The following is a 27,224-nucleotide window of genomic DNA, read 5'->3' as shown; positions in this document are numbered from 1 at the left end:
GCTCTGTGGCTAAGGTATCCCTGCAGGGGCCACACTCTCCCATAGCTCCAGTGCCTGGCCTACAAGGTGCCTTTCACCCATCACCTTAGGTATTTACCCCTCCAGCTCTGGCAAGCATTGCAGGCTCAAGGTGGAAAGCCCCCTGCTGACTCTCCACACCATAGAGACTCTCCCTACCACTCCCATGCCTTGCTCTTGCCCTCTAGTCCGCTGGGGGCTGTTGTAAAATCCAAAAAGCCCCATGTACGGCCCCTACCTAGAACCTCTACCTGGCTCATTAGTGGCCCAGGACAAAGCCAACACCTCTCAGTCAAGCCCCCCATGGACCCCATTGAGGGCTAAAGTTCTGATACAGGAGCTGCTCCCTGACTCCAAGGGCAAGTTCTCACAGCACTCCTCACCCCTGCAACACCTTTACCTGTGAAACCCCTCTGATAACCAGGCACACCTGAAGGTGCTAACACGAAGCTGGGCTTCTGTTTGCACATGTTGGGCTGTGAATAGGGGTACTGACTCCAAGTTTCTTCGATTGACGGGGTCACAGGGGTCACAGGGCTCATGTGGGGAGACATGACATGATACATTTATCCAGCAAAACTTTGCTGAACACCCACTGAGTGCCAGGCCCAAGTGCTGGGTGCTGGCAGGAGCATCCTGCCCTTGGAGAGAGTGGCAGAGTGGCTGAGCTCCAGTGGGGCTTTGAAACTGTTAATGAGAGTCTGCCCAACCTCTGGCAAGGCCCTCTTGTCTGCCAGAAGGGGAATGTGTGGGTGTTTACTGGCACTGTCTCCTGGGGCACCAGCAACTGCAATGTGTGTGCGCCTGCTGTATACACTCAGGTTAGCAAGTTCAGTACCTGGATCAACCAGGTCATGGCCTACAACTGAGCCCACCACAGGCCGCCTCCCCATCTCAATCCATTAAAGACCCTAGGCTCTAGCCTCTTGGGTATTCTTGTCTGTCCTCCTGGCTGAGGGGAAAGGAGGGGTTCTTGGGGGTCCCACTCCCCACTTGGGCTTTTTCTTCTGGCACAGCAGGTGTTGAGGAGTCAGGATCTCCCCAGAGTAGTGTGGGTAATACCCACGCTGGACCCCCATCCCTCCTCCTCCTGGGCAACCCCTTGGTCCACACCAAGAAGCCTGGCTGTTGGAATGAATGGGCAGCCTTCCCTGGGGAGGGCAGCCTGTTTACTGAGTACACAGAATACATTTACAAACTGAGTACACAAAATAAATAACTGCACATTCTCCCTCCATGGTCCATGGCATAAAGGCCCAAGAGGATCTATCAAAGGCCCAAGTCTCCAAATTCCTTCTGTCCTACCCTGAGGACCAGTCTCCTGGGCAAGAAAGGAAATAAATCCCCAGGGCTTCAGGCCCCCAGAAGCACCTGGGGAAGTGAGGGAATTCTGAAGCCATGGGGCTTGGGCTTTCCACGGCCTTGTGCCAGGGGGGTACTGGGGACGGAAGGAGGGGTATATAAGGCACACTTGATTTGGTCCAGAGTGGTCTCTTTGGCTTGGTTTCTTGCTGGAGGTGGCACATGCAGAAAGAGGTGCTCCTGGCCCAGGGCTACCCACTGGGAGGAAGTGACTGAGGGTACCTCAGTACCTACCTTCAGTAGGGAACCCTCCCTACTGGCAGGGGCCCTGCAGTCTGGCTAAGGCTAAAGCTGGGCCCTGGCTCCCCACCCACTGAAAGCAGCTGTGGAGAAAGGGGGCTGGGTTCCAGCCTGGTTTGTGGTGGCGGGAGGCACAATGACTGACATGGGGATGGTCTGGCTCAGGCCTCTGGGAAAGCAACCACCCAATTCCATCCACCTTCTGCAGGGGCTCCCTCCAGCCTGAGATTCAACGGGGCCCAGACTAGAAGGGTAATGCTGTGAAAGGAAGCAGGAACAGACTGGATCAGGCAAGGCCAGCTGTGAGAAGGCCAGTGCTCCAGGCACTCAGGGTTCAGAGGCAGGTCACACAGTATGGCTAAGTTCCAGGGGGAGCTGTGCAGAAGCTCAGCAAAAGGGGAGAGTTGAGCAGCCTGGGGACCCTCCCTCAATGCAGCAGCTCCTTCCTTCCTATTTCCTCTTGGAGGATGGAGGGTGAGTATTGTGGTCATTCTTAGGTTGCCCATACTCATGCCAGATAGTAGATGGCTCCTTCATGCAGCTGCAGAGAGGGGAACAGCAGAGCCTGAAGGGAAGCGGCAATGGGCAGTACCAGGGGTGGAACTAGGCTGACACTGGAATCCTGATGGGGCCCTCCCTGGGAAGCCCATGCCCTCTGCCTTTGCCCAGGTGCCCCCATCCCCCAGGTAGCAGCAGTGGGGCTCCCTTTAATCCCCCACAGTTGGGAAGGAGGCACCTGGGGAATAGAATGGGCATCCATGATGATGGGCTCTGCAAAGAAGGCACTGAGAGCGCTGGGCTGGTGGGGAGGAACTCTTCCACAGTCAGAGGTTGGAGCCTGGAGCAAGCCTGCTAGCAACATGGTCACACAGTCCAGAAGAGCCGAGGACCATGCCATGGCACTACCACCAGAGGTCCTAGCAAGTCCTGGAGCCAGAAGGGGTCCCTGGGGGCACCATGAAGGAAGACAGATCTGGGCTGGGAGATGGGGGCTGTTTAGACTTAGCCAGAGGCTAAGAGTCCAGCTAAGGCACAAGTTTTATGCCTACCTGGGCCTCTCACTAGAGCATAAACATGAGGATCAGGATGCCATGGAAAGTGGAGGGCCAGGGAGGAAAGCTCAGTGGAGAAAAGGGGAATTCCAGAAGTAACTGTGCTGGAACTACAGGACACCCTCTACCTGGCACTGCATGCCCCTTTGGTCTGGGGAAGAGCCAAGGGCTGAGGAAGACTGAAGGCCAGGCCCTGTCCTTTCTCCAACTTGTACCAGAGCAGTTGTCCACCAAAAGGAGTATCAGTGCTGGGCCAGGATCCCAGTTCAGGGGGCTCAGAGATCCCTGGGCTCGCTCCATTCTGTCACACCAGGCTCAGGCCCAGGGTGAGGATAGCGGCTGCTGAAGGCACAGAGAAATGACCGGGTCCATTCACCTACAACTGGCCATACAGGCCTATCTCCAGAGAGGGCCGTCGGGCCCCGATGGCACAGCAATGAGTAGCCAGGCTGAACCATGCCATTTTTGCATCACAGCCAGGCGGCTCAGCCATTGTACTGCTGCTGGTAGCGCAGGTTGAGCTCTCGCAACTCCCGCTCCCGTACACGGCGTGACTTGTTGGAGCGTGTAGAGCGGCTGGAACGTGTGGACTGGGCAGATTTGGTGCTCTGGCAGCGTGAGGAGGCGCGTTTGAGGAGGTTCTGGGAGATAGAGCGGTGCAGATTCTTCATAGATGAAGAGGCTGCCATGCTCACCACCCATGGGTGCCTCAGGGCCTGCAGTGCAGTCATACGGGCGCCAGGGTCCACTGTCAGCAGGCGGTCAATGAAGTCCTTGGCCAGATTCGACACACTAGGCCAGGGCTAGAGGCCAAGAACAAGCATTAGAGTTAGAGCACTCAACATTGCCCTCCCCATCCCAACGATACCACCACCTGAGCACTCAGACCTGTCCAGCATCCCTGCCCTCTCCCCCAGGAGAGAGGCACTGCCCAGCTCCCCCTATGTAGAGCATTCTGGGCCTCCCCTTCCCACCCAATGCTGGCCCAAACTGCTAAGCAGAGGCTGGTCTCTGGGTGACAAGGAGTCTGACAACGAGGAGAAGGACTTGCCCACCTCCCCAAGAAGAACATTTCTAAGGTTCCCTGGACTCAAAGCCTGGCTCAGGAAGGTAGCCCCTATCAAGACCCCCTAACCTACCCCAGGACCACTATAACTTAGGGGGATTTAAAGAGAATGATCCAAACCTTCTACCATATCCTGAGCCAGACTTAAGCTCCAATACCTGGATGCCTGTATCAGGCCACTTAGAGGGGATTTTCCTAGTTTTTAAAGAGAGAGTCCACCCTCCCTCCAACTGACAAAGTGGCGGTGGATGACCACTGCATTTCCTGATGGGAGCCTCAGCCTCCCAGCCATGGGAAGAAAAGGAAACAATTCAAGGCAACTAAGTTCTCCATCTACTGAGAGGGCAGGGGTTCCTGGGGGCTAGGCAGAGACCAGGACTCTTCTCAGGGACATTCTCCAGTCTGCATGACCTCTCTAAGCCACGCAGTGGCTCCTGGCAGTGCTCTGCACCAGCCTCATTTGAGTACATTCTGTCCTCAGGGAGGAACTGCACAAAGCCTGCTCTCCTACATGTATCCACGGCTGCCTCATCTCAGCCAGAACCAAGCAGCTATCGATCTTGGGCCTCAGCCTGCACGGCTTGTCTTTAGCTGTCTGAATCTTTAGATTCTCAGGGTAAAGCACACTTGCTCAGATTCACTCTTAGCCTCCCAACACTAAGCAATTATTCCAATTATTGATTGTTCCTGTTAGACCATGCTGAGCCGGATGGGCCCCAGTGCCTGGTGCTAGGTACCAGGAGGTACTCAGCAGATACAGGCTCAGTGAGTAAACAACATATGGATGGCACCAGATAGGTGCCCTCTCCTGGAGCTGCTTCCAGGACGTAGGACTCAGGCAAGTAGGGCCCAGATGTCCTGGGCCCTCGAGCCCGTGTGCTGGAAGAGGGCAGACACAGCACTGCTCTGAATCCCTGCATCTCCTGGGAGCACTCTGGCATGGCTCTGATGCTCCCCAAAGGGTTGGCGGCTAGGACCTTTGCTAAGCCTGCTGCAGATGCCAGGGATGCTGGGATGCCAGGGGCACTATCACCCTCCTTCCTGCCAGGTGAAGTCTGCCTGTTCCACCCCATGGTGACCTTTACCTTGGGGAACCACTGAACACACTCTCCAGGGGGCTCAGGAAAATCTGAGAGCCAACATTCAGGGCAGCTACATGCCTATTCAGCAGACATACTTACATGCTGACTACCAGTGCCCCCAGTCTGGCTTCCTTGACCTACAACTCTTTCCCCATGCCCTTCCCCACTGATGTAGCGGCATGTATGTGATGCAGAGGAGAACACACATCCGGAGTGCTGAAGAGAGGGTGGTGCTACTTGAGGTTGCTATCCTTACCTGTCCTTTGGAAGACCAATCTCAACTTTTACTGAGCTGAACTGGAAGAAAGTGAGACAGAGACCACATTTCCAAACAGCCACTTAACAGGGTCCTCCTCACCAATGGCCCAGCTCCCAGTGCTTCCTGGGGAGATACTGGACCTCAGAAAGAGGGCAGTAAGTGCCTCAGGAACATGCATCCCAGGGAGGCCCATAAGTACCCTGCTGTCTGAAGAGCAGTGAGGGAGTGCAGGGAACAACAGCCCTCCTACAGAGACAACCTGGCCCACATTTCCCTACAGGCCTTGTAGCTCAGGGCTCCAGTACTGAAGCAAACATGCAGGGTGACTGGACTAGACAGTTGCCACAGCAGCTTTTGGCTCACAGTTCAAGAAAGCCCCATGGCTTGCTGCTGCCACCAGAACACAAGGAGCCACTGTGAGGGGCCAGCCAATCTAGACCACAGACTCTCACTGCAGCCCCCACCACTCATTTAAGAGATAGAAAGAAGCAGGCTTAATGGGGCCACTGATGGACACGGCAAACCTAGAGCTGAACAGGCTAGCTCATGGAAATACCTGCTCTGCCCTGCCAGCTTTTATGGTCTCCAAGAAAAGGAGAAATCACTGGGGAACCCACTGAAGCTCAGCCTGGCCTGTTGGTGGGACAGCCCCGACACAGAGCTGGCAGCCCAGGTTAGCCAAAAATGGCTGGGACACAGATCCTGCCCCTGTCTCTTGGTCCAGCCAAGACAGAAGAGGGGCAACTCCACTGCAGATGACAGAATAAATAGTGGTGAAGGTGAACTCACAAATCAGGAACCTGAACGTGAATGGATCAAAGGTGTCCCCACTTCACATCCACGTCCAGCCAAACCAAGACCCCCTGCAGCTTTAAGCCAGTTCAACGTAGTCTTAGATGGGCCTCTCACCAGACCTACCTGTGGGCTTAAGCATCTCCATCTCCAGAGTGGCACGGGCTCACAAGCGGCATCAACCCCTGCTGCTCGTCGAGCGGCCAGCCCGTTAGTGCCAAAGTGAGCCAGATTGATCCACTCCTCCTGCTTCCCCAAACGCTCGCCTCTCCAATTACTTGTGTACGTGCAGCTGTGTGCAGAATGCCAATGGACTCATTTGTCTCTAGGCCAGCCCAGCCCTCTCTGGCAGGTCCCAGATCTCTCCATCTTAGAAGAGCCGTGAGCAGTTGGGCCAGATGGGTCCCCTAAGCCAATGTGACTCAAGCCATCCTGACCTGAGAACGAGGCTGTGCCAACGGCACCCAGCCTGATCCTCCCATACTGAAGAACTTGCAGTGGGAAGTCACGCAGGCCAAACACAGGAAGGTGGTCCTCAACCCAGCCCACTGACAGCAGGGCGGTAGCTTAGGGTGACCTCCAGAAATGCAGCCCCTGGCAGCCCTGCTGAGCCCTCCAACAGGGCTCAGAAAGGAAAAGCAAGTCTTTCCACACTCACCCACAGTCACACTTCTGCCCCAGTCCAATTCAGCCCCTCCTAAGAAAGCGTTCGACACCCACAGACCAACCCACCAGCTTCCCCAACATGCTTGGGCCTCCGGAGCCACATGAGTATGTCTGTAAACCCACGACTGACTGGGTGGGTGGCATTCTGGGCAAGAGAATAAGACAAATGATAAACAGCCATTTCAGTTTCCACAGCTCTAACTGCCGGCTCCGGGTAAAGAATAGAACTGTCACCTCAGCATACTTGGGGCCAGATCAGGGACACATCTGAGCCTCAGGAGGCTGACAGAAGAGACAGGCCCCAGGTACCACCTGGCCAGCCTCCCAGGGGCTGGGGGCATGGAAGGGAATGTTAAAATGTTAGTCTGCCTTCCCTTCAGACACTCAGGTCTCCCTCTGCTATAGGATAGGAGGACAGCTACAATACCCAGGGTGACAACCTACACCCTCCTTTCCACAAGTCTCTCATGAGCTGTGTGGGTAAGGGGCTGGGCCTTGCCCCAAGACAGAGACAAAAAGAGGCTGTGGGAAGAGGGGCATCACCTCCACCCTGTTTCTTTTTTGTGTGTAAGCAAGATTGGTGCTGAGATAACATCTGTTGCCAATCTTCCTCTTTTTGCTTGAGGAAGATTGTCCCTGAGCTAACATCTGTGCCAGTCTTCCTCCATTTTGCATGTAGGACACCACCACAGCATGGCTTGATGAGTGGTATGTAGGTCTGTACCCAAGGTCCAAACCCATGAACCCCACGCTGCCAAAGCAAAGTGCGCGAACTTAACCACTGCACCACCAGGCTGGCCCCTCCACCCTGTTTGACCGTCAAGCTGGCTGCCCTCCTCCTAGTCCATAGCCCTCAGAGTCCTTGTCTCCTTGTAGTTAGGGTACCTACTGCTGATGTCATAGGAGTAGAGAAGCCAATAGTGGGTAGAGGAGGGACCTCTCCCCTGAGCACTTCCTTACCAGCTTCACCTTCCTCATCCCCCTACTTCTGCGGGACCAGTCACTCCTCAGCAGCACAATCAATTCTCCCTTCAGAGGGAGGCACAAAAGCAGAAAGGGCTTTCCACTCTAGCTCAGAGGATGCATTTCCCTCCTCCCCAGCCCCTTTTACTTGCTTCAGCTCTAGTGTCACAGGGGCCTGGCAAGAACATTACCCAAGTCACTACCAGTGGTCTTACCTTGAGCCCAAGGGCTAAGGGAACAAAGGATGAAGCCAGCTCTCTGGCCTACGCTGCAGAGAGAGGAGGAAGCTGTTCCTTTCCAGCAGCAAACTCAGCTCACAGGGTTTGCCCTAGACTTCCACTGGCATGTAGGTCTGACCATTCGCAAGTAACAGGATAGAAAGGCCTGGTGTTTCTTCTGGATGGCATCTGGGTGACAGATTAAAGTGTTAGGCCACAAGACTAGTGACCTGCATTCTAGGTGTACCTTCTCTGTGTGACCTTAGAGAAATCACAACCTCCTCACTTTTAATATGAAGGAGCTGAATGCAATGAATTCTAAGTCTCTTCCAGTTTCTAAAGTCCTGGATTCTAAGAAGATGGCTCCCCACCTTTTTTCCTCACTTGGCTGCATGTGAGGAACAGAAGCATAGCATCTAACATTTAAGCTGCTTTGACCTCTTTACCTCTATGCGTTCTTTTCCAACCCATGATGACTATGGGGAAGGTTCCCTGGCAGAGAAGGTAGCCCAACCAAAGAGCTGCTAGGGGAAGGAAGGGAGGAAAGAAGGCTGGGCTTTGCTCCCATGACTCAGTTCTTCCCTCGGCTTTGTCTCAAGATGTATTTTCAGACCCAGCATTCCCACTCTCAAAGGCCTCCTTCCTGTACTTACGTGGGCCTGAATGAGAGCAGAGAAAAGGGCACAGAGGAAATTCTGGGAAATGGAACTTTGGGTTTACTCCAGAGAGCAGAACTATTAGTATGACAAGAACAGCACACTCTGATGTTTCTCACGAGGAAAGTGTTCTGAAACATTCAGCAGGATTAGACACTGTGTTGCAGTGGAGCCAGCATCCCCTCCTCTGGTCAAGACACTCATCATCCTGGGGCCTGGGCTTCCAGATCAGACAGAATCCACCACCCTGGGACCCGGCTGAGGGTGGGTGGGGGCCAAGCAGCAGAAAATAGAAGGACACTGGGGGAGAGAGCCCGAGGGGAGAAAAAGAAAGAACAGAGTTTTGAAAAGAAGCAGAGAATGAAGATAAAAATAAAATGAGAAAAGGAGTGACAACTTAAAGGTCAGTAAAGTTGAGTTCTGAAACTTGAGAGGAATACAAAACGAAGTCTTGTGCTCCCACCTGTCCTTGCCCAGAGTCCATAAAGTGAAGGACAGGGACAGGAGGGAGACAGGGTACTCAAGAGTCAGGAAGGATGCTGTGTGCTTGCTTTGGAATCAGGGGGATGTTGGTAACCTGTGCCAGCAACTGAGTAACGTCTGCTTTTAACAATGTCCTGAAGCAACACTGGAAGGTTCTGGATTTTGCAACCTGCTGCATAGTGGTCTCCTCTATTTCCACTCAAGGGTTCTGCTGAAGCCAGGTGGTTTCCAGGGCCCAACCTGGCTCTTTTTTTTTTTTTTTCAAAAATCCTCTGATTCTAATTTCTGAGGCAGTTTGGAGCCCTGGTGGCTGTTAGCATGTTACCCACACTGTGGCTTCTGTCCCCAGAGGTCTGTGTCCCTGGAGCCCTGGGTACACTGGGCTTGGCTCAGGGAAAGCACTTGGTCAACATGGCATACAAGGATGAGTGAAAAAATGGAGGTGACTTAGCCTTTTGCTCCAAGCCGGCTCAGCCACACTGGAGCAAAGCTCAGGTCTGGGCACCACACTTGCAGTGGAAGACAGACAAACGAAGATTAAGCAGGCATGCATGAGAAGGGTGATTTTGTGCGATGGGAGAACCGACCAAGGAAGGAGAGTCTGGAGAGGCTTGGCCAGTGGTGAGTAGTTGGATCAGGTCACCCTTAACCATCCCATCCACCTGAGAGTCAGCTTCCACCTCACTGGGGACAGGATGGGGATGAGTGTGGGAGGCCATCAGCAGATTTAAAGAGGTCAGAATGTGGGAAAGACAATAGCCCTGGTAGATCCCAGAGAGACTCAAGGGCCTAGAAGTGACAGGGTCTGTGAGAGGGCAGAGCAGACCTATCCAGGGGGAGACAGACAATAAGAGCAGAAGAGGGAAGGGTGAGATGGTGTACCAGGAACCGCTCTGAACACAACCCACGATACACCCTCTTTGTTGGAGAGGCCTCGGCAAGGGCTGGGGGTGGGAAACAGCAGTGATGAAAGGAGGCTCTGACCCTGTGTTAATGAGATGCTGTAGGTGATCAGAGCAAGGGGTTTCAGTAGGAATGGCTGAATGTAGCAATGCGGGGAGATGGGCGTCTATTTATGCCAGCACAGGAAGGTACTGCTCTCTGGGGAGTGTGTAACTAGGACAGCAGTGGCAGAGGGATGCCTAGAGAACAGAGCTCCAGGGATCCAGGTAGAGCCCATAGGTGGCTGCTGTCCCTCTCCACTGCTTCCTGCCCCCACAAGAAGGGAGCTGTCCCTGCCTTCCTCCAAGAGGTCTCCAACCACAGTTAACAATGAGGGTCCACTGCCCACACCCAGTGGACCAAACCATGCCACCTCCCAGTGACAAGTCAGGGATCTGTGACTAAGGGCATCTGCTCCTGCAGCAAAGGAGGGAGATTTATCTGTCGAACACCTACTGTGTACCAGGAGCTTTGGTGAGGTAGATACAGCCCTTCCAGAGGGATCTTTCCTGGACTGGTATGGGGGCATCTGCTCATCCTCATGGGATCCTCACATACAGCCAGCATCATCATCCAGCAATTGAGATCCAGCAGACACCAACAGGCATACACGGAAGAAGGGCTTTAGGGATACCTCACAGTAAAGAATTATAAATCAATTTGTGTTTTCTTGTGCTGTCAGCTATTACGATACAGGAAAGCCATCCTCTGAGTCCGGAAGCAGGGGGCAGCAAGAGAAAAGTGGTGAGCTGATGGTCTGTCACAGCCCTCATCCACACGGTAGGTGGGAACATGAGGCAATTAAAGGCTTCTGGCAGAATCCAAACACAAGCCTGGAAACATACCACCTGCCTCCCTGCATTCTGTTCTGTTGCCTGCACACATGACCAGTCTTCCGCTCTCCCACGTTCCCCAAGCAGTCTTCCCCATGGTTCTGGGGCAAGGTCCTATCCTTGCTCACCCAGCTGCTCCCTGTCAGAGCATATGAACCAGGCTGCACGACCAGCCCCCACAGGCACTGACCCTCTTCACATAGAGAGTACTGGAACATGCCAAATCCTCTGCACCACAATTTTTTTTTTCTAAAAGAGCACAAAAGCTCAGACTATGCCTTTATTTTTTTATTTTTATTTATTTATTTATTTTTTAGGAAGATCAGCCCTGAGCTAACATCTGCCAATCCTCCTCTTTTTGCTGAGGAAGACTAGCCCTGAGCTAGCATCCGTGCCCATCTTCCTCTACTTTATATGTGGGACGCCTACCACAGCATGGCGTGACGAGCGGTGCCGTGTCCACACCCGGGATCCGAACCGGCAGATGCCAGGCCGCCAAAGTGGAATGTGCGCACTTAACCACTGTGCCACCTGGCAGGCCCCTGCACCTCATTTTATCTTCAACATCCCAGGGCAGAATGGCAAGTGTTAGAGTCACTTTAAGAAGTGGGGAAGAGCTGAGATGGGAATGTAAATGTCAATTCTGGCTCTGGATGTTCATCCTACTGCAGGGAGGTCAGAACTACAAGATGGTCCAACTCACTGGCCCTGAGTGAGTGCCCCTTGGCCCTAAGTGGATGGATGGTCAGCCTGCAGCCCAGAGATTCACCCCTGGAAAGCCACTTCCCACCAACATAATCCCCAGATAGTGGCAGGTCAGCCCTGCAAGTAGACTTCCTCTACCACAAGGATTCTGTCCCCTGCCTAGCAGGACTCACTCTCCTGAACAAGGCTCTGGAAGAACCTTTGCCCAAGCCCATATGTTCCTGGTGCAGTCAGTCAGGCTCGCCTACAGCTCAGAGACTGCCCAAGCAGGGGAGGGTGACAATTAAAGGTTGCTAAACGTGGCAGACAGGAAAGCCGCTGATGGCATCACTCTGCCATCAATCCCACAAGAGCCTCTTCATCCATCCTGCCTCTAGGAATAGAACTCTTGACAAAAGCAATGACATTAGGCTGGCAACGTCACATTTCACGTCAAGTGAATCACAGAATCTCCAAGTTTGTAGGACCATGATAGTCCTTTAGTATGGATCTATAGATGATGACTCATCTTGTGTTGTTCCTTTAGAAACAGCTCTCCAGCCCTCCTGTGGCCTCCCATGACAAGAAGCTCCCTCTCTCACACAAAGGGGTTCTTTGTGTCTTCAGACTGCTCTCACACTCACACAGGCCTTCTTCACATCTGGCCAACATGTGTCTCCCATCACTTCCAACATGACCCTGGTTAGGCCCTCTCCATTCCTGGACCTCCAGGCACCGGGTAAAAATGAAGATTTCTCCTCTCAGAATCATCTGTCACAGCCTTCTCCTTTCAAGCACTCCCTCCTCTTGCAAGATTCCTGTATTTCCTTCTAAGCAGGTCTGGCCAGCAGCCCCCAAAGCACATCTCCATCAGGCTCTCCACTTCTTTCTGGAGTTCAGACTCCAGAAGAGAACACTCCCAGCCAACAAGGGCAGCCCCATCTGCCTGCTCGCTAGTGACTTTTGGGTCCTCTCCCAGGGCATCACCAACAACCACTGGTAGGGCCTGGCCCGGTGGCACAGCGGTTAAGTCCAGACGCTCCGCTTCTCAGCGGCCCGGGGTTCGCCAGTTCGGATCCTGGGTGCGGACATGGCACTGCTTGGCACGCGATGCTGTGGGAGGCGTCCCACATATATAGTAGAGGAAGATGGACATGGATGTTAGCTCAGGGCCAGACTTCCTCATCAAAAAGAGGAGGACTGGCAGTAGTTAGCTCAGGGCTAATCTTTCTCAAAAACAAACAAACAAACAAAAAAAACAACCACTGGTGCTCCCCTCAGGAGAAGGCAGGAGGAAGTATTGGGTGCATATGTATTGATATACATGCTGTCCTCAAGGACCTTACAGGCCAGGGAGGAAAGCTATGTCCACAGACAATAGCCTGAGAAAGTGCTGAAACAGACTCCAGCACCATGTTGAGGCAGGTGTGTCAGGGAAAGTAGACTGTGGGAATGGAAAGGCCAAGAACTCTGAAGCCAAGATGGCCTGGATTCAAATTCCAGGCCTGCCACCCTCTGGTTGTGAGAACACAAATTACTTAACCTCACTAGCCTCAGTTTCCTCATCTGTAAAACGGAGGGATAACACCCACCTGGCAGGACTGTTGTGGAGATTAGACATGTTGGGTGTAGAACCCTCAGGCCTGTGCCTGGTCCTCAGCAGGCACTACCCAATGGCAGCAGTCGGTATTATTTTTAATGGAAGCAATCTTTGAGTTGGATCTTTTAGAACTGGTCAAATTTCTCAGGCTGACATTGGGAGTAGAGGGAAAAGCTTAGTGTGGGGAGTGAATGGAACAAACACCTCGGGCCTGTGGTGTGTGAGGAATGAGATGCAGCACAGGGCCAGGGCTAGGGCTGGAGTATCTAGAGTAACAGGATTGTGGGCCAGGGTGCTGAAGAAGGACCCTCTTAGTGTGCTTCCCTCCACCACTACCCCCCAACCCCCACCTGGAGATGTCAAAGCAGGACCTGACATACTCTCCAGGTCACAGGACAGCCTGGAGTCCTCTCCAAATCTGCCCTCATAAGCTGATGCTCCTCCTGCACAGATGCAGGAGGGTTCTGCCTTCCATTTCTTCTCTCCCTAAACTACGGCTCACATATACCATGCAGAGCCCACTCTCTGGAATCCCTGATCTGCCCCAAACTTCCCCAGGACACCAAGCTCCTCCATCCCAAACTGAGATTATTCCAGCAGCCCCCAGTGAGTCTTCCTCCCGCCAGTCTCCCACAACACTTTCTGCTGCATTCCCTCTTAACTATCAAGAACCCAGTGGGCTCTTCCCCACCTAACACTTCAAATCCCCAAGTAGCTCGTGACACTACAGAGCTCCCAACAACAAACACCAGGCCCGGCCCAGCCTCGCCAACCTCTGCTCCATTACTCCCAAACAATCTCCTGTTTATTCTGGAGCACAGCAGCAATGTCCCCTTCTCTGAGCCTCCTCCTTCTCAAAGCCCACCTCCTGCAGGAAGCCTTCTATTTAAGTCCACAGAAACCACTGAGCTTGACAGAAGGCTGCATGGACAGAGCCCTCTGGGAACAAGCACACTGGACAGGGCCTGGTGTACATGAGACACCACTGGGAGGGGGCAGGGAGCAGGAAAAGTGCCCCTAGAAAGGCACCAAGTGCCATGGGACTCAGTGTCAGGCCAGGAATGCACACCTCCAAACCTTGCTGAGTTCAAAGTGGGTGGTCCTTCATTGGCACAAGAAGCAAATCGAAATACCCCTCCAACATGGCATGCTCTCAGATGGGTTTTGTGGCAGAGCCTTGCTCACTCAGATAGCCTTTAGAAGGGCCAATGACCATCACAGAGTAGAAGACAGATGTCTGAATTGAGGGCAGGTGCAGGGCCCAGCCCTAAAAAGGGGGGCCAGCCCAGCTGCCTGACCTGAGTCCCCCAGCCCATGTTTCACACTGCCCAGGCCCAGTGGCTCCATGCCAAGGCCTGTGCAGGCATGTGCCTGCCAACAAGGGTTCCTTCATTCTGTGGCCATTTCCTATTCCTAGTCCTTTCTCCCCAGGCAATCTCAAGCTTCCTGAGGATGGGCAACAGACCTTCATGTCTCTCTGTATCTTCCCCAGGTACACTTATGGGTACACAATGACCAGCATAACAGAAAGACAGATGCTTGGTCTCCAGCTCAGAGAGCCTAATCTAATGATGAGGACTCTTCACCCAGGAAACACCCCAGACAAATCCCTCCCAATCTAGAGTTCTCTGCAGATGGTGGTGGAATCTGTTCGTGGGGTCAGCCAAGTTTCTGGTAACAGACAGGTGGCATCACAGCTGGCCAGGGATGATTCTGGAACTGATGCTTTCAGCTTCAGATAAAGGGCAGTGGGGACCAAGGGCTGGGTAGCACCCCCAAACACACTGGAAGTCCCAGACTCATGCCCTGTGATTCCAGCGGAGCAGGAAGCAGAGTTTCAGGACCTAGTTTTTTTTTTTTTCTTTCTGCCTTTTCTCCCCAAATTCCCCCAGTACATAGTTGTATATTTTAGTTGTGGGTCCTTCTAGTTGTGGCACATGGGACGCCACCTCAGCATGGCCTGATGAGTGGTGCCATGTCCACACCCAGGATCCAAACCAGCAAAACCCTGGGCCGCCAAAGCGGAGCACGTGAACTTAACAGGGCCAGACCCAGGACCTAGTTTTATAGCTACAGTAGGAGCAGGAAGCCAGAGTCCATTCCTCACCCATTCATTTATCATTCTCCCACCCTCAGATAATCATAGCCAGTTAGCAAGACTCTGCAAACTCCAATTAGACAGGCTGCCTGATCAATAACTGCCAGAATCAGGAATTCTTGGGCCTAACTACAGACTTTGGAAAGAGTCTTTCCTTTGTCAACATCTCTTGGGAAACCTCCCTCCCTTCCATAACTAAGCTCGCTACTGCCTCTGCCAGCTGGACCCTCAACAGCTTGGCACCACAGAGCTCCAAGGGCTGGAGCTCCTAGTGCAGAGCAGACCAGGCAGGGCCTCGTCACAACATTGCCTCTGTGAGGTGGATTCTGGATCCTCTGACCTGTGATGAAACACAGCCCAAAGGAGGAGCAGGACAGTGTCCTCTGTGACCACCTCATTGCAGTCTGGGCTTCCTGGCCAGTCAGTGTTTGTTTTGTAGAATCCATTTGGAGCAAGGAAGAGAACATGAGAAACTTCAGGGGAGTGCTGGAGAATGTCCCAGTTTCTCCTTCATCTGTGGCTAGCACAGAGCTGACCTGAAGAGGAAGGCTTCCCCCCATCCTCACACCACCCTGAGACACATGACCTAGAGATCCCCCTAGGGAATGCCAGCCCCCATGCCCACAGGAGAAAAGTCCTTGGCTGACCCCACAACTGGAAGCTGACATGTCTGGAAGCTGACAGGAAGAATGATGGAGCACAGAACCTCAAGCACTGAAGGCAAAGTGGCATGAGGCTTTGGGGTGACTCCTGCAGGAAACGCTTCTCTGGGCCATTTGGCTAGGGCCAGAGAGGGTTCAGTCCAAAATTCCTGAGAGGGAAGCTGGGCTGTGGAACGAGCTGCTCCCAGGCTCCCTGCTCTCTATGTGGGTTATTCAGGAAACATGGACAGCCCTGGCAGGCCCAGGCCTGAGAGGAACACTGTAGGGAGCATTCTGTAGGGGGCACATCAGAGGGGCCCTACAACTGAATCCTGTTGTCCTGCAAAGCTCAGCTCACCTCACACGTAAAGCTGGCACACATTCTTTTCTTCACAGCCTCCCCAAGCACACCATTGTGCTCCACCCTGCAGTGTTACCATTTCCTGAGGTCGGCTTCGTCTCCTACCCATTCGGCATTCTATCTAAGGACCAAGTAGCTCTTACTTTATCTGCACCTTCCTTCAGCTCCCAGCAGTGCTGAAACTTAACAGATTTTTTCAGGTATCAGGATTACCAGGGGATCCAAAGACACAAACTGAGAGCCTGCTGGTTGAACCTGGCCCACAGGTTAGCATTTGTTGGCACACAAGGTATCGCTTTAAATATGTGAATTAGATTCCAACATTTTAAGATCAGATTTTCTGGCTTCTCTTTAAAAAACTGGAATGTCTGAGTGCATGGGGTCCTCTCCGCTATGTGGCAAAACTTGGCAGAGATGAGAAGCAGCTGCTCTTTTAGACAGGGCATGGTCACTCTAGCTTGCCCCAGTCCCCACAGAGCAGATGCTACGGACACCCTGCCCCATGTCCTCTCAGTCCACCTCTGAGCTCACCTTCAGCTGCAGCGCTCCTGTGCATGCTGAGAGCGTCCCACCACCAGTGCCTGCATCTCTCTACTTCTTTGCCTGAGGACTTTCTTCGGCACTAGCTGACATTCAAGACAGCCTGGAAGTGTCAAGGATTTAACAGCCCCAAAGAAATTCTAGACTCATACAGGAGCCAGTGGATTAAAAATCACCTACTTCCTTGCCTCTCAGTGGTACAATTATGAGGCACATTCCACATGATTATTCACTGGGTCCCCAGTGGGACTGAGTTCCAGTGGCCCACAGTGGCAGTCCACTCCTTCATATACCCTTTATTGGCTTTCTCCCTTTCTGCCTCACTTTCCTCACCCTTCACTTGTGCTTACCGGAATCACATCCCAAATAAACTATCTGCTCCAAAGTCCTTGTCTCAGGGTTCACTTGCGGGAACCCAAACTAAGACACCCTACTAGTCTCACTTCATTGTTTTTACATTAACTGCCTGGCCCCATGAGCACGGCCCTCAGAGCACGTCTCCCTGATCGAGAGCTGTAGGATATACACCCCACCCAAGGGCCTCCCCAACATCCCCAGGACAGGGCAGACTCACCTCCCCAGAGTAACTGTACTTGCCCCTGAGGATCTGCCGGTATAGCCGGGTACGGTTGTCGTCCTCAAAAGGCATGGTGCCACTGAGCAGGATGTAGGCGATGACACCCAGTGCCCACATGTCAACTGAGTTGGTGTAGGGCTTGCGGACCAGGACCTCGGGGGCGATGTACTCAGGTGTGCCACAGGTGGTCTTCATCAGGCAGTCGTCACCCTTCTTGCGGGCACTGGCCAGGCCAAAGTCAGTGATGATGATCTTGGAGTCAGTGCCTGGGTGGTAGTAGAGCAGATTCTCAGGCTTGAGGTCTCTGTGTGTGATGCCCAGGGCATGCAGATACCGGACACCATCTAGCACCATCTGCAGCACCCGTGTGGCGTCACGCTCAGTGAAAGAACCCTTGGCAATGATGCGGTCAAAGAGCTCTCCACCAGTAGCCAGCTCCATCACCATGTACACTCGCTCCTGTGTCTCAAACACCTCCACCAGCTGGATGATGTTGGCATGGCGCACTCGGCGCAGCACACGCAACTCCGACTCACACACCTCCCGCCCCTCCCGGTACTTGGTCTCAATCATCTTGATGGCATATGGCTGCCGGGTTGCCCGGTGTTCTACACGTACCACTCGGCTGAAGCTGCCTCGGCCAATCAGGGCTTTGATGTCATACTTGGCTGTCACACGTGGGTCAAACTTGGCCCTGTACTTAGCCACCCTGGGCCTGCGTGGTGGTTCTGAGGGATGTTCTGTGTGGCCGGTAGTGGGGGCACCGGGGCAGGGATTTGGACACTGACTGGCTGCTGGAAACCCAGCTTTAAGAGGGCCAACACTGTCCACCTCTGTGATGAAGTGCTTGTATACATCGCTCTTAGTGCCACTGAAGGGCTCCACCTTCTTGACCAGATCCAGCTGGACATCCTTGGGCGGCTCGGGAAGGACCTTGCTTGTCCCACAGCCCATCACGGACACGGGGGCATCCTCTCCAGCGAAGCTGGCAGGACCTGCTCTACAGGCAGCGCCCCGTCTACACCTATGTAGACAGAAGAGAGGACAACTCAGCATAGCTAGGGACACCTCTGAAGGGATACCAGTCATCTTCCTCCACTCCTCCCCCTTGCCCCTTGATAAACCTAGCCTGAACACCTGATTCATATGGTTCCCTGGGAGAATGGCTTTGGCCCCTGAGTGCTTGGAGCCCAGGCTCAATGGAAGGTCTAGATGAAAGACTGAGACTGAGCTCCATGGTCTTGACTTACATCTCCCTGGATCTGATTCTCACACTGCTCTTCAACCTTGAGAGAGGCAGGAACATGCCCCAACCTCAGATGTCACTGCCCCACTCTCCTCCCGATTCAGCCTGGGTCCCTTATCCTAGTTGAAAGCCTATGTTTTTGAAATGTTAAAATCATTCCTCTTATTACTCTGACATCTTTTCTGAAATGCAGGTGTGGAGTGTTGGAGGCCTGCTCTCCAACACCATCACCCACCAGGGCTTAGAAAGCCGCTTTTCCAAGGCCTCCCTCACGGACATCTTTCCTGGCCCTCTAGGCCTTCTGCAGGGGTTCATTCCCCCTGCAACAACCCTCCACCCCCACGGCCCTGGGTCTCTGCTCTAACCTCACTCTTTCCTGGATGGCTCCTACTACTTTGCTAATGCACCAGCTTCACTCTGGCAGTTTAATATCCTGTTCCAGGGTCTCTCACTTCCCTAGTTCACCATATGGATGGCTGAAATGACACATAAGTCCCAGAGCTGGCTGCAATCATTCCCAGTGAATTTGGGAGCACAAGCCTTAGCACACTGCCACCAGGTAGCCACCAAGCTAGCCTGGGCTTCAGTCAAGAGGCAGAGGAGGCCTTGAGCTCAGAGAAGACACCAGCAGCTTCATCTAGATATGACTCAGGCTGTGGACTGGGACATTCTGCTTCCTTGGGATGAGGATCCAGGAGGCTTCCCCATTTGTTTCCCAGACAGAGATGTTCTAACCATTAATATCCTGTGGCTGGTGGGGCCCTGGACAAGGTGAAGTGCTTAAGTACTGCTTTCCAGACGTCACTTCTCCCCAGGCTGCCCTTCTCTAAGTCTATCAGAGGGCCCCATGGGTGACAGAAGGGAGCTGAGAATTTCCTATGAAGTATGACATACAGAATTGGAGGTAAAATGATCAATTCAGATCAAACATTTATTGAACATCTACTAGGGATACATCCAATGTAGGTTATATTTTAACACACCAAAACCAAGCAAAACATGGTTAATAAACTCACAGTCTAAATGAAGAGAAAAGCATAAAAATAGACCATTTCAATATAGCACAGTAAATGTTAGGCTTGAGAAACAATAGTAGCTACGTGTAGAGTGACGCAGGGGTTAGGGAAAGCTTCCTGGAAGAGGTAACACCCACGCTGAACTTGAACTAAGAATGAGTCAGGTGAGGAAAAGTGGGGATGGTGTTTCAGGCAGAGAGAATAGCACACTCAAAGGCCCAGAGGTCCAGAGTTACACCCTGAGCCTGGGAATGGGCAGTTTGGCAGTACGAAGACAGGATTGAGAGGGCTGAAGTTTTGGAAGGTCAGCAGGAACCAGGTTGTGGAGAGCAGCACAAATTATGGTGAGGAGCCAGGACCTTCCTGGGAGGTGACAGGAAGCCACCAAAGGGTTTACAAAGAAAAAGAGGTGACCAATCTGTGTTCAGAAAGAAGTGTGAGGCTAAACTGAAGGAAGGTCAAAGTGGACTAAAAGGGTCAGTGAGGAGGCTGGTGGCCCAGGCAACAGGATGGAATGGAGAGATGTCAGCAGGAGAACTGATAGGGACTGGAAGCTAGACATAAGGGGTGAAAGGGAGGAGTTAAGGCATCACTCTAGTCCCTCGCTCAGGCTCCTGGGCAAAAGGATCAGGAGTACAGTGCAGCAGGGACAGGTTTGGGAAGCAGTGGGAAGATTTCAGTTTTGGATGGGCTGCAGTGTATGTGGAACAGCCAAGTGACATGTACCACAGGTTGCTTGATGTAGAATCAGACACTGGAAATGAGTCAGGATGAGAGATTCCATGGCTGTCCAAGGGTGGTGCTTGGGGCCAAGGGGTAACATCTACACCCACTCTCACCCCCTTGCAAAGCTGGCAAAAAATCCCATCAAAAGCAGCAGAGGGGGACACAGGCACATTTTCCTGCAGTACATTTGGGGCCACAGAGAGCCCTCAGAGGCCATCAGATTCCAGCAACTCCAGGGCCTGAATTTGAGATGGTGATTCTGACCAATGTAGCCAACACTTTCAAGGAACAAGCTCATCACTGAAACATACCCAAGACCTTGATTACCAATCCATCAGATAAAAAAGAGGAATTTGGAGACCACAGATTAAGGGCTCAGGTTTTAATCAGTATGTCAATATGACTCTCAGCAGAATAAGGTTTATCTTTCCTCACAGGAGAAGAAAAGATTCCTCTGCCAACACAAAGCTCTTCAGGATTTGCTGCAGTTCTCACCCATATGTCCAGGAGATCCAACATAGCAGCTTAGGAAATAATGTTTAAACAAAGGCATTTAGAAACAAGGTTCCTTTTCACAAAGGCCAAAGATTAGAACTGTCGACTTTGGAATTTTGCAGACTCATCTTTTCCCTCAGGGAAAACACAAGACCTCAAGGAAGTAAAGGGCTGCAGCTCAGAAAATGGTTACCTTTTGAGCCAGGATTCCTGAGGCAGAAGACGGGCCCCCTAATCTCCACGATCATGGTAAGTCTACCACCATTCAGAGAGAAGATAAACCACATGGGTGACCTAGCACAGCCTTTCAGATGTCATTTCTTCCTGGTGAGGAGGTAGAACTCTAGATCCACAAAATAAATAACTGTCTTCAGGCATACGCTGGCTCTTTTTGTTTAAATGTGCATACCTAGTCTCATCCAGATGAGAAAAACTAAGGTTTACAAAAGAAAAGGCCTGACTTTTCACTTTAAACACAGCCTGCACGAAGATCTCAAGTCAGCAGTAAGAGAGCCAAGGATTAGCCTTCTCCAACCCTCCTTCTTCCTTCCTGGGACATAGGTTCTCTCACATTTGTTCCAATTAGAAACTCTTCAAAGATGGGCTGATGCTCCACCTTCCCAATTACAGAGCAAGAGTGGAGGAGAAAGGGTGCCAGCTCTGGGAGGGAAAACAGTCGATCACCTCCAGGTGATCACAGCTGCTCCACACTCCAATCACATCTGTTAAATTCTCTTTCGTAGTGGTCAAGTGAAAAGGCACACACAGGGACAAGGGAGGCAGCTGGCAAAACCTGGAGAGAAGGGCAGAGTGTTCTCCTGCCCCCAGCTCTCTTGTGTATGTCCCCAGCACAGTGACCAGGGTAGGGGTACGGGTGGGTGACCGTGAGTGAGGAAAGCCTCAAGAAGAAACCTCCAAGGAGGGTCACACTACGTCAGCTATCACAGTCACTATTCCCTTTCATGACACCAGTCTTTACACATCTTGCCGAAAGTACTAGGCCTCTACGCCCTCAACTGCCACCCTGATCCAAAGCACTCCTCAAGGAAGTCAAGTGCATCGGACAGTGCGGCAATGGATGTGAGCACTCAGCACAACTGTCCTAACACTCGACAGAAATGGGCTCAGCTCAGGGTCACCCGGTCAAGGCTTCAATCCTTCCTCACACCACTCAGCTGGTGAATCAACAAACCTTTACTGAGGACCTTCTCTGAAGGGACTGTCTTATGAAACTTCCATTCCAAGTATAATCTGGGTCATGCTGCTCACTGCTGTACTCTAGATTGCCTTTGCTCACTAGAGCCGTCATCTCTTTGAGGAAAGGGGCCACTTCTCAGGTTTCCAGAACTCTCTGGCACCCAGCAAACTGCTGAGATCAGAGCAGGCATTCAGTATTTGTTAACAATGAATGAAAGGCGGTCTGGCTCTCTGACTTCTTTTTGCTATGAGGCAACAATCCCAAAACCTCAGAAATTTTCAAGTGGCAGGAAGACGCCCAATTGGTGGTTAAACCAGAGCCATGCTCTCTGGGAGCCTGTGTAAACGTCCTCAACAATAAAGGAAGCCAGAGTTCTCAGGTCTGTTTGGGTCATACAGATTATTATCTGAACTCCAAAGCAAGTTTGTCCACAAGCTGCCAGACATGACTCCATCTGTGGGGGAAGCCAGAGGCCTAGGAGCAGAAGGCAAAAATGGATCCTGAAGCAATTTCCCGGCCACAGAAGCTAAGTCTGTGGATGTCTCCCAGACAGGGGCCCACCGGCATCCAGCCCTCTCCAATAACACCCCCTAAGATTTTTCTTCACAGCAAAGTTCCACAACCTTTCTCCTGCAAAGATTTCTATATTCTGCTCCCATGCTTTGAAAGTCTATAAAATGAGGTAGGTAGTAATCTCTCAGTAATCCCAGAAATAAATAACTGCTAAACAGCACGTCTAACCATCATGAGGCAAGCAGAGATACCAGGCAAAGCAGCCTGTCACTTTAGACCAAAACTCCAGAACAAGGACCTCTGCAACCTTAGGGAGAACCATGATTCTGCTTTCTGAAACAGGGAAACTGACATAGGACCCAGCAACTTCATTTTCAGGAATAATACTACGAAATCACTTCCACAAGTATGCAAAGATATATTTGTACAAGAAAGTTCATGGCAGCATTCTTTATAATAATGGAAAAATGAAAAAACCTAAATATCCATCCATAACGGAATAACTAAAAAACATATATTCATATAATGGAATGCTCTGGTGAAAAGAATGAGGTAAATCCATATATATTGACAAAAAAGAAAAAGATACCAGTCACTTAATTTTATTGAGTGGCTTCATGCCAGGAAGACTGGCCCTGAGCTAACATCCGTGCCCATCTTCCTCTACTTTATATGTGGGATGCCTACCACAGCATGGCTTGCCAAGTGGCGCCACGTCTGCACCCGGGATCCGAACCGGCGAACCATGTTTGTGATGTATTAAGTAATTTAAAATAATATGTAAAGCATATGTCCAACGAGGGATTAAAAAAAGTTATCGACATATATATGGAAAAAAATATAATGGAAGGGTAGAGGAGAAAGTGTTGACTGATTGCCTCTAGAGTATGGGAATGTGAAGGAAACAGGGAGAAGGAAGGAAGGGGATTTTTACTTCTCACTTTACATACTTCTGTGCTGTTGCTATACTTAAAATCATCACCACCTATTACATTTTTAAAGTTAACAAAAATATATATTGTAGAAATGTACAGACTAGTATTGCATAAGGAAAAAAAAGCTGGAGCAATATACACCAAATTATTACAGTTTGTACCAAAAGACACTGTGAATTATTCACTCCTGTAATGTTTTACCTTTTCTTTTTAAAGATTGGCACCTAAGCTAACATCTGTTGCCAATCTTCTTTTCTTCTCCTTCTCCCCAAAGTCCCCAGTACATAGTTGTATACTCTAGTTCTGAGTGCCTCTCGTTGTGTTATGTGGGACGCCGCCTCAGCATGACTTGATGAGCTGTGCCATGCTAGCGTCCAGGATCCAAACCAGCGAAACTCTGGGCTGCCGAAAGGAGCGTGTGAACAAACACTCAGCCATGGGGCCAGCCCTGTTTTAAATTTTAATATTATTTCATAATAAAAATTGTTATGACTTCTTTTTAGAATATACTAACTTGGGACCCCACTTCTCAAGCACTCCAGCTAGGCACTACTACTCTACATGGTAATAATTAGTGGGCAGAGACTCCTGCCTTAGGGCTGAGAGAGGGAGAGAAGTTCAAAAGTTTGCCGTGTCCTCCTCATTTTATTGTGACCCCAACTCCATCGAAGACATTCCACCCACTGTCCATCCCATCATCAGAAATATAGACTCTGGCAATGTACCTGGGGTTCTTCTTCCAAAAACCCAAAGTTCAACCCACAAATATTTACTGAACTCCTGCTGTGGGCCAGAAACTCTGCCAGGGACTATGACAGACAAAAAGAAGGCTGCCATGGTCTCTGCTCTCAGGGAAGTTACAGTCCAGATGGTTCCATACCCAGAGTTCCTTGATCCATTACACTTATGATGCCCTGGGCAGTCACTTCAAGGGTGGCAGCCTGGAAGGGGTCCCTCTGAGATAATTTTCCCCCAGCAAATGAAAACACCACATTTTTCTACTTTAGCATCACATTAGACACCATGGCAACAGAGGGCTGTACCGAGAATTAGCTCAGTGATGGCCTAGCCAACACAAATCAGCTTAATACTCACTGAGTAAGATTCTTGGAAGGAGACGGAGTTCAAATAAATAAGTCTCTCTCCAGCTCTCAACAAGCAGAATTGCTTCCCTTCTTTCAGGGTTGTACTTCTCAAATTTTTCTGTGTGCACCCTGGGGTCAATGGAGACAGCTGTTCTCAGTATGTCCCCTAAGTATTGAAGCTTAAGAGTCAATACTTTGGCACACCTCTAGACCACTCACATCATACAGTTGGGAAGCTCTGAAGTGGGTCAAAGTTGCCCATATAACATGCTCACATTTATAAATTAAAAGGCCAAACTGGGCTGGCCCAGTGGCGCAGCGGTTAAGTCCACACGTTCCACTTCAGTGGCCTGGGGTTCACCAGTTCAGATCCCGGGTGCAGACGTGGCGCCGCTTGGCAAGCCATGCTGTGGTAGGCATCCCACATATAAAGGAGAGGAAGATGGGCACGGATGTTAGCTCAGGGCCAGTCTTCCTCAGCAAAAAGAGGAGGATTGGCAGCAGATGTTAGGTCAGGGCTAATCTTCCTCAAAGAAAAAAAGGCCAAACCAAAGTCTCACTCATTTGACTATGACCTCATGACTGATAGAGAACTCCAGTACTTCTTTAGATTCCACAGAGACTAAGATCTGCAGGGGTAGTCTATTGCAGGTAAGGCACAACTCTAGCTCAGTGTCAGAGGCAAACAGCTTTCCTGAAAGCTGCACTTTCTATAGCTCATTCATACAACTTAACAAGAGCAGGAACAGCAATTAGACATGAATGATGTGCTTATTCAGCAAGTGCAGCCTCTACTGAGTCAGCAGTCCAAATCTCTTCCAGGGGAATGGCCAACTGCAACTGCCCTGAGTAGAAGCACAGTTTTGTCAGAGCTTTCTCAAATGATAAGAAATGATTTCGAGGAAATCACATAACACAAGGAAGCTTCCTACATGAGGCTTGAAGATCAAACAGGCTTACTAAGATGACATCTACTTTTGACAAAGGACACACTCTGGGAAGAACAGCCATTCGTTACAACAGCAGCTTCCATTTCCTGAGTTCCAGCTGTGCTAAGCGTCTTAAACCACACAAAGTAGGTATGATTACTCCTATTTTGGAATAAGCAAACTAGGACTCAAAGAGCCTCAAAATCTCATAAAAGCCAAGAACTGAACCCGTCTTTCTGACTCCAACGCCCATACTTCTAATCACCAAATCGTACTGCCTCCCCAAGGTATGGGCAATGAGACTGCAACAGGAGTGGCACAAGACACAGCCTAGCCCTTCCCACTGGACAAAGAAGATGACACAGCAGTTTCCTGGGGCAATGACAAAGATCTTCATCAAGGGAGCACTCCCCAGTGAAATCACCTGGGGAGTTCTTTCAAAATACAGATTCCTACCAGATTCCAAATCTTCTGAATCAAAATCTCCGAGAGTGAGAATCTTGAATTGTATCCTGACAAACTACCCCAAGAGATTTTAGACCATCAAGGTTAACAAGGCTGCGCCACCTACCACATGCATATATGTGCATGTGCAAACACAAGATACGTTTGCTGAGCTCCTCTCAGACCCTGGTCCCTGACAGGTAGGTGCTCAGTAATAGAGCTGAATCTATATCCATTCTTAAACCAGCAACCTATCCCACTCGATTCAGCTCGTACTTTATGCCAAGCACAGAGCCAGACACTCAGACGCAGACAGAAGTGAGACACAATCCCCAGACCCACCACCATGTGACACAACAGGATATACTTAACAGTAGTCACATAAACAAAAGTAGAGAGAGTCAGTGGTTACATGTGAAGCAAAGGAGACTTTTCCAAGGAAATGAAACCTAAGGTGGACTTCAAAGGATAGATGTAAATTTTCCATACTGGTGTGTGGAGGTGGGGGTGGTGGGAAATAAGAATATTACAAAATAAGAAAATTTTATATCTAAAGCACAAGGTTATTAAACCACAGAGCTAACAGCAGGTTCACGCCCCAACAACAAACTATGTACACAGAAGGCAGAAGTGCCCAAGTGTTAACCTCAGGGTTTGGCCCCTACCAGATTATGAAGAGCCCTGAATGCCTTCCTAAGAAGTTTGGCCCCTACCAGATTATGAAGAGCCCTGAATGCCTTCCTAAGAAGTTTGGCCTTTATCCTATAGGCACCAAGGAGCCGGTTTTAGGCAGTGAAGGACTTATTCAGATTTTCAGGTGGGAATTCTCTCTTCGGCAACTTCATTTAGAGGGAATGAGTGTGGGGAGTTGGGCTTCCCCTTGTAAGCAGAGGGATGACTGGCTTGCGGAGCAGACAACCCGGCTGGACTCAGGCCTCCTTTTTCCCAGCCTAAACAAGGAAGCGACCAGCTGCCCCGCTGGCCTCTGGCGTTCAGTTGAGAAGGAGGAGTGTGGAGTAGGTGCTGGACTCGAGAAGGCAGTGAGGACAACCAGGTTAGTACACCCTGACCGATGCCGGCTGGCTAAACAGCAGGCAGGGAAGCTGACCACGTCCACCAGGCCCACACGACCCCAAAGACGGGCTACCCAGCGCAGCAGCACGTTTCGAGGCCAGTCCAGCCTCAGACACCGGGGTCCCTAAGCAGACATCGCTTGGCCTGCTCCTCAGCCCCGTAGGCCGTGGCACACGGGGCACGGGCCTAGGGCTCTGCGCTGGGCAAGGACAGGCCCGGTGTGCCACGAAGCGACCGTGGCCGCAGCTCGTCAGCCCCTCCCGCCCGTCAGGCCGTCGCCCTGGGCCGGGCCGCCTCACCTCGCGGGGGCGGCGGGCTCTTCGGCGTCTCCGCGGCTGCGCTGACCCTCTCCGGGCCGCGGCCACAGCAGCCGCCGCCGCCGCCGCCATCCTCAAGCGTCCGGGCCCCGACGTCATCACAGCGCGCGCTT

At 51.4% G+C, this 27,224-nt stretch overlaps 1 protein-coding gene across 1 annotated transcript; it reads right to left on the bottom strand.

Annotated features, from left to right (window-relative positions):
- Positions 1-1,146: 1,146 nt before the first annotated feature.
- On the bottom strand, positions 1,147-27,224 carry PSKH1 (protein serine kinase H1). Its single transcript, XM_014827695.3, has 3 exons — positions 27,094-27,224; positions 17,131-18,157; positions 1,147-3,475 (listed from the first exon to the last, which is right to left on the bottom strand). Exons 2-3 carry the CDS (start codon positions 18,085-18,087, stop codon positions 3,158-3,160), a joined length of 1,275 nt encoding a protein of 424 aa, XP_014683181.1. The 5' UTR covers positions 18,088-18,157; positions 27,094-27,224; the 3' UTR covers positions 1,147-3,157.

Source organism: Equus asinus, chromosome 28, assembly GCF_041296235.1.
Source record: "Equus asinus isolate D_3611 breed Donkey chromosome 28, EquAss-T2T_v2, whole genome shotgun sequence".
NCBI classification, from domain to species: Eukaryota; Metazoa; Chordata; class Mammalia; order Perissodactyla; family Equidae; genus Equus; species Equus asinus.
Note: the sequence above shows the minus strand (reverse complement) of the source record. Positions and strands in the feature narration are given on the sequence as shown.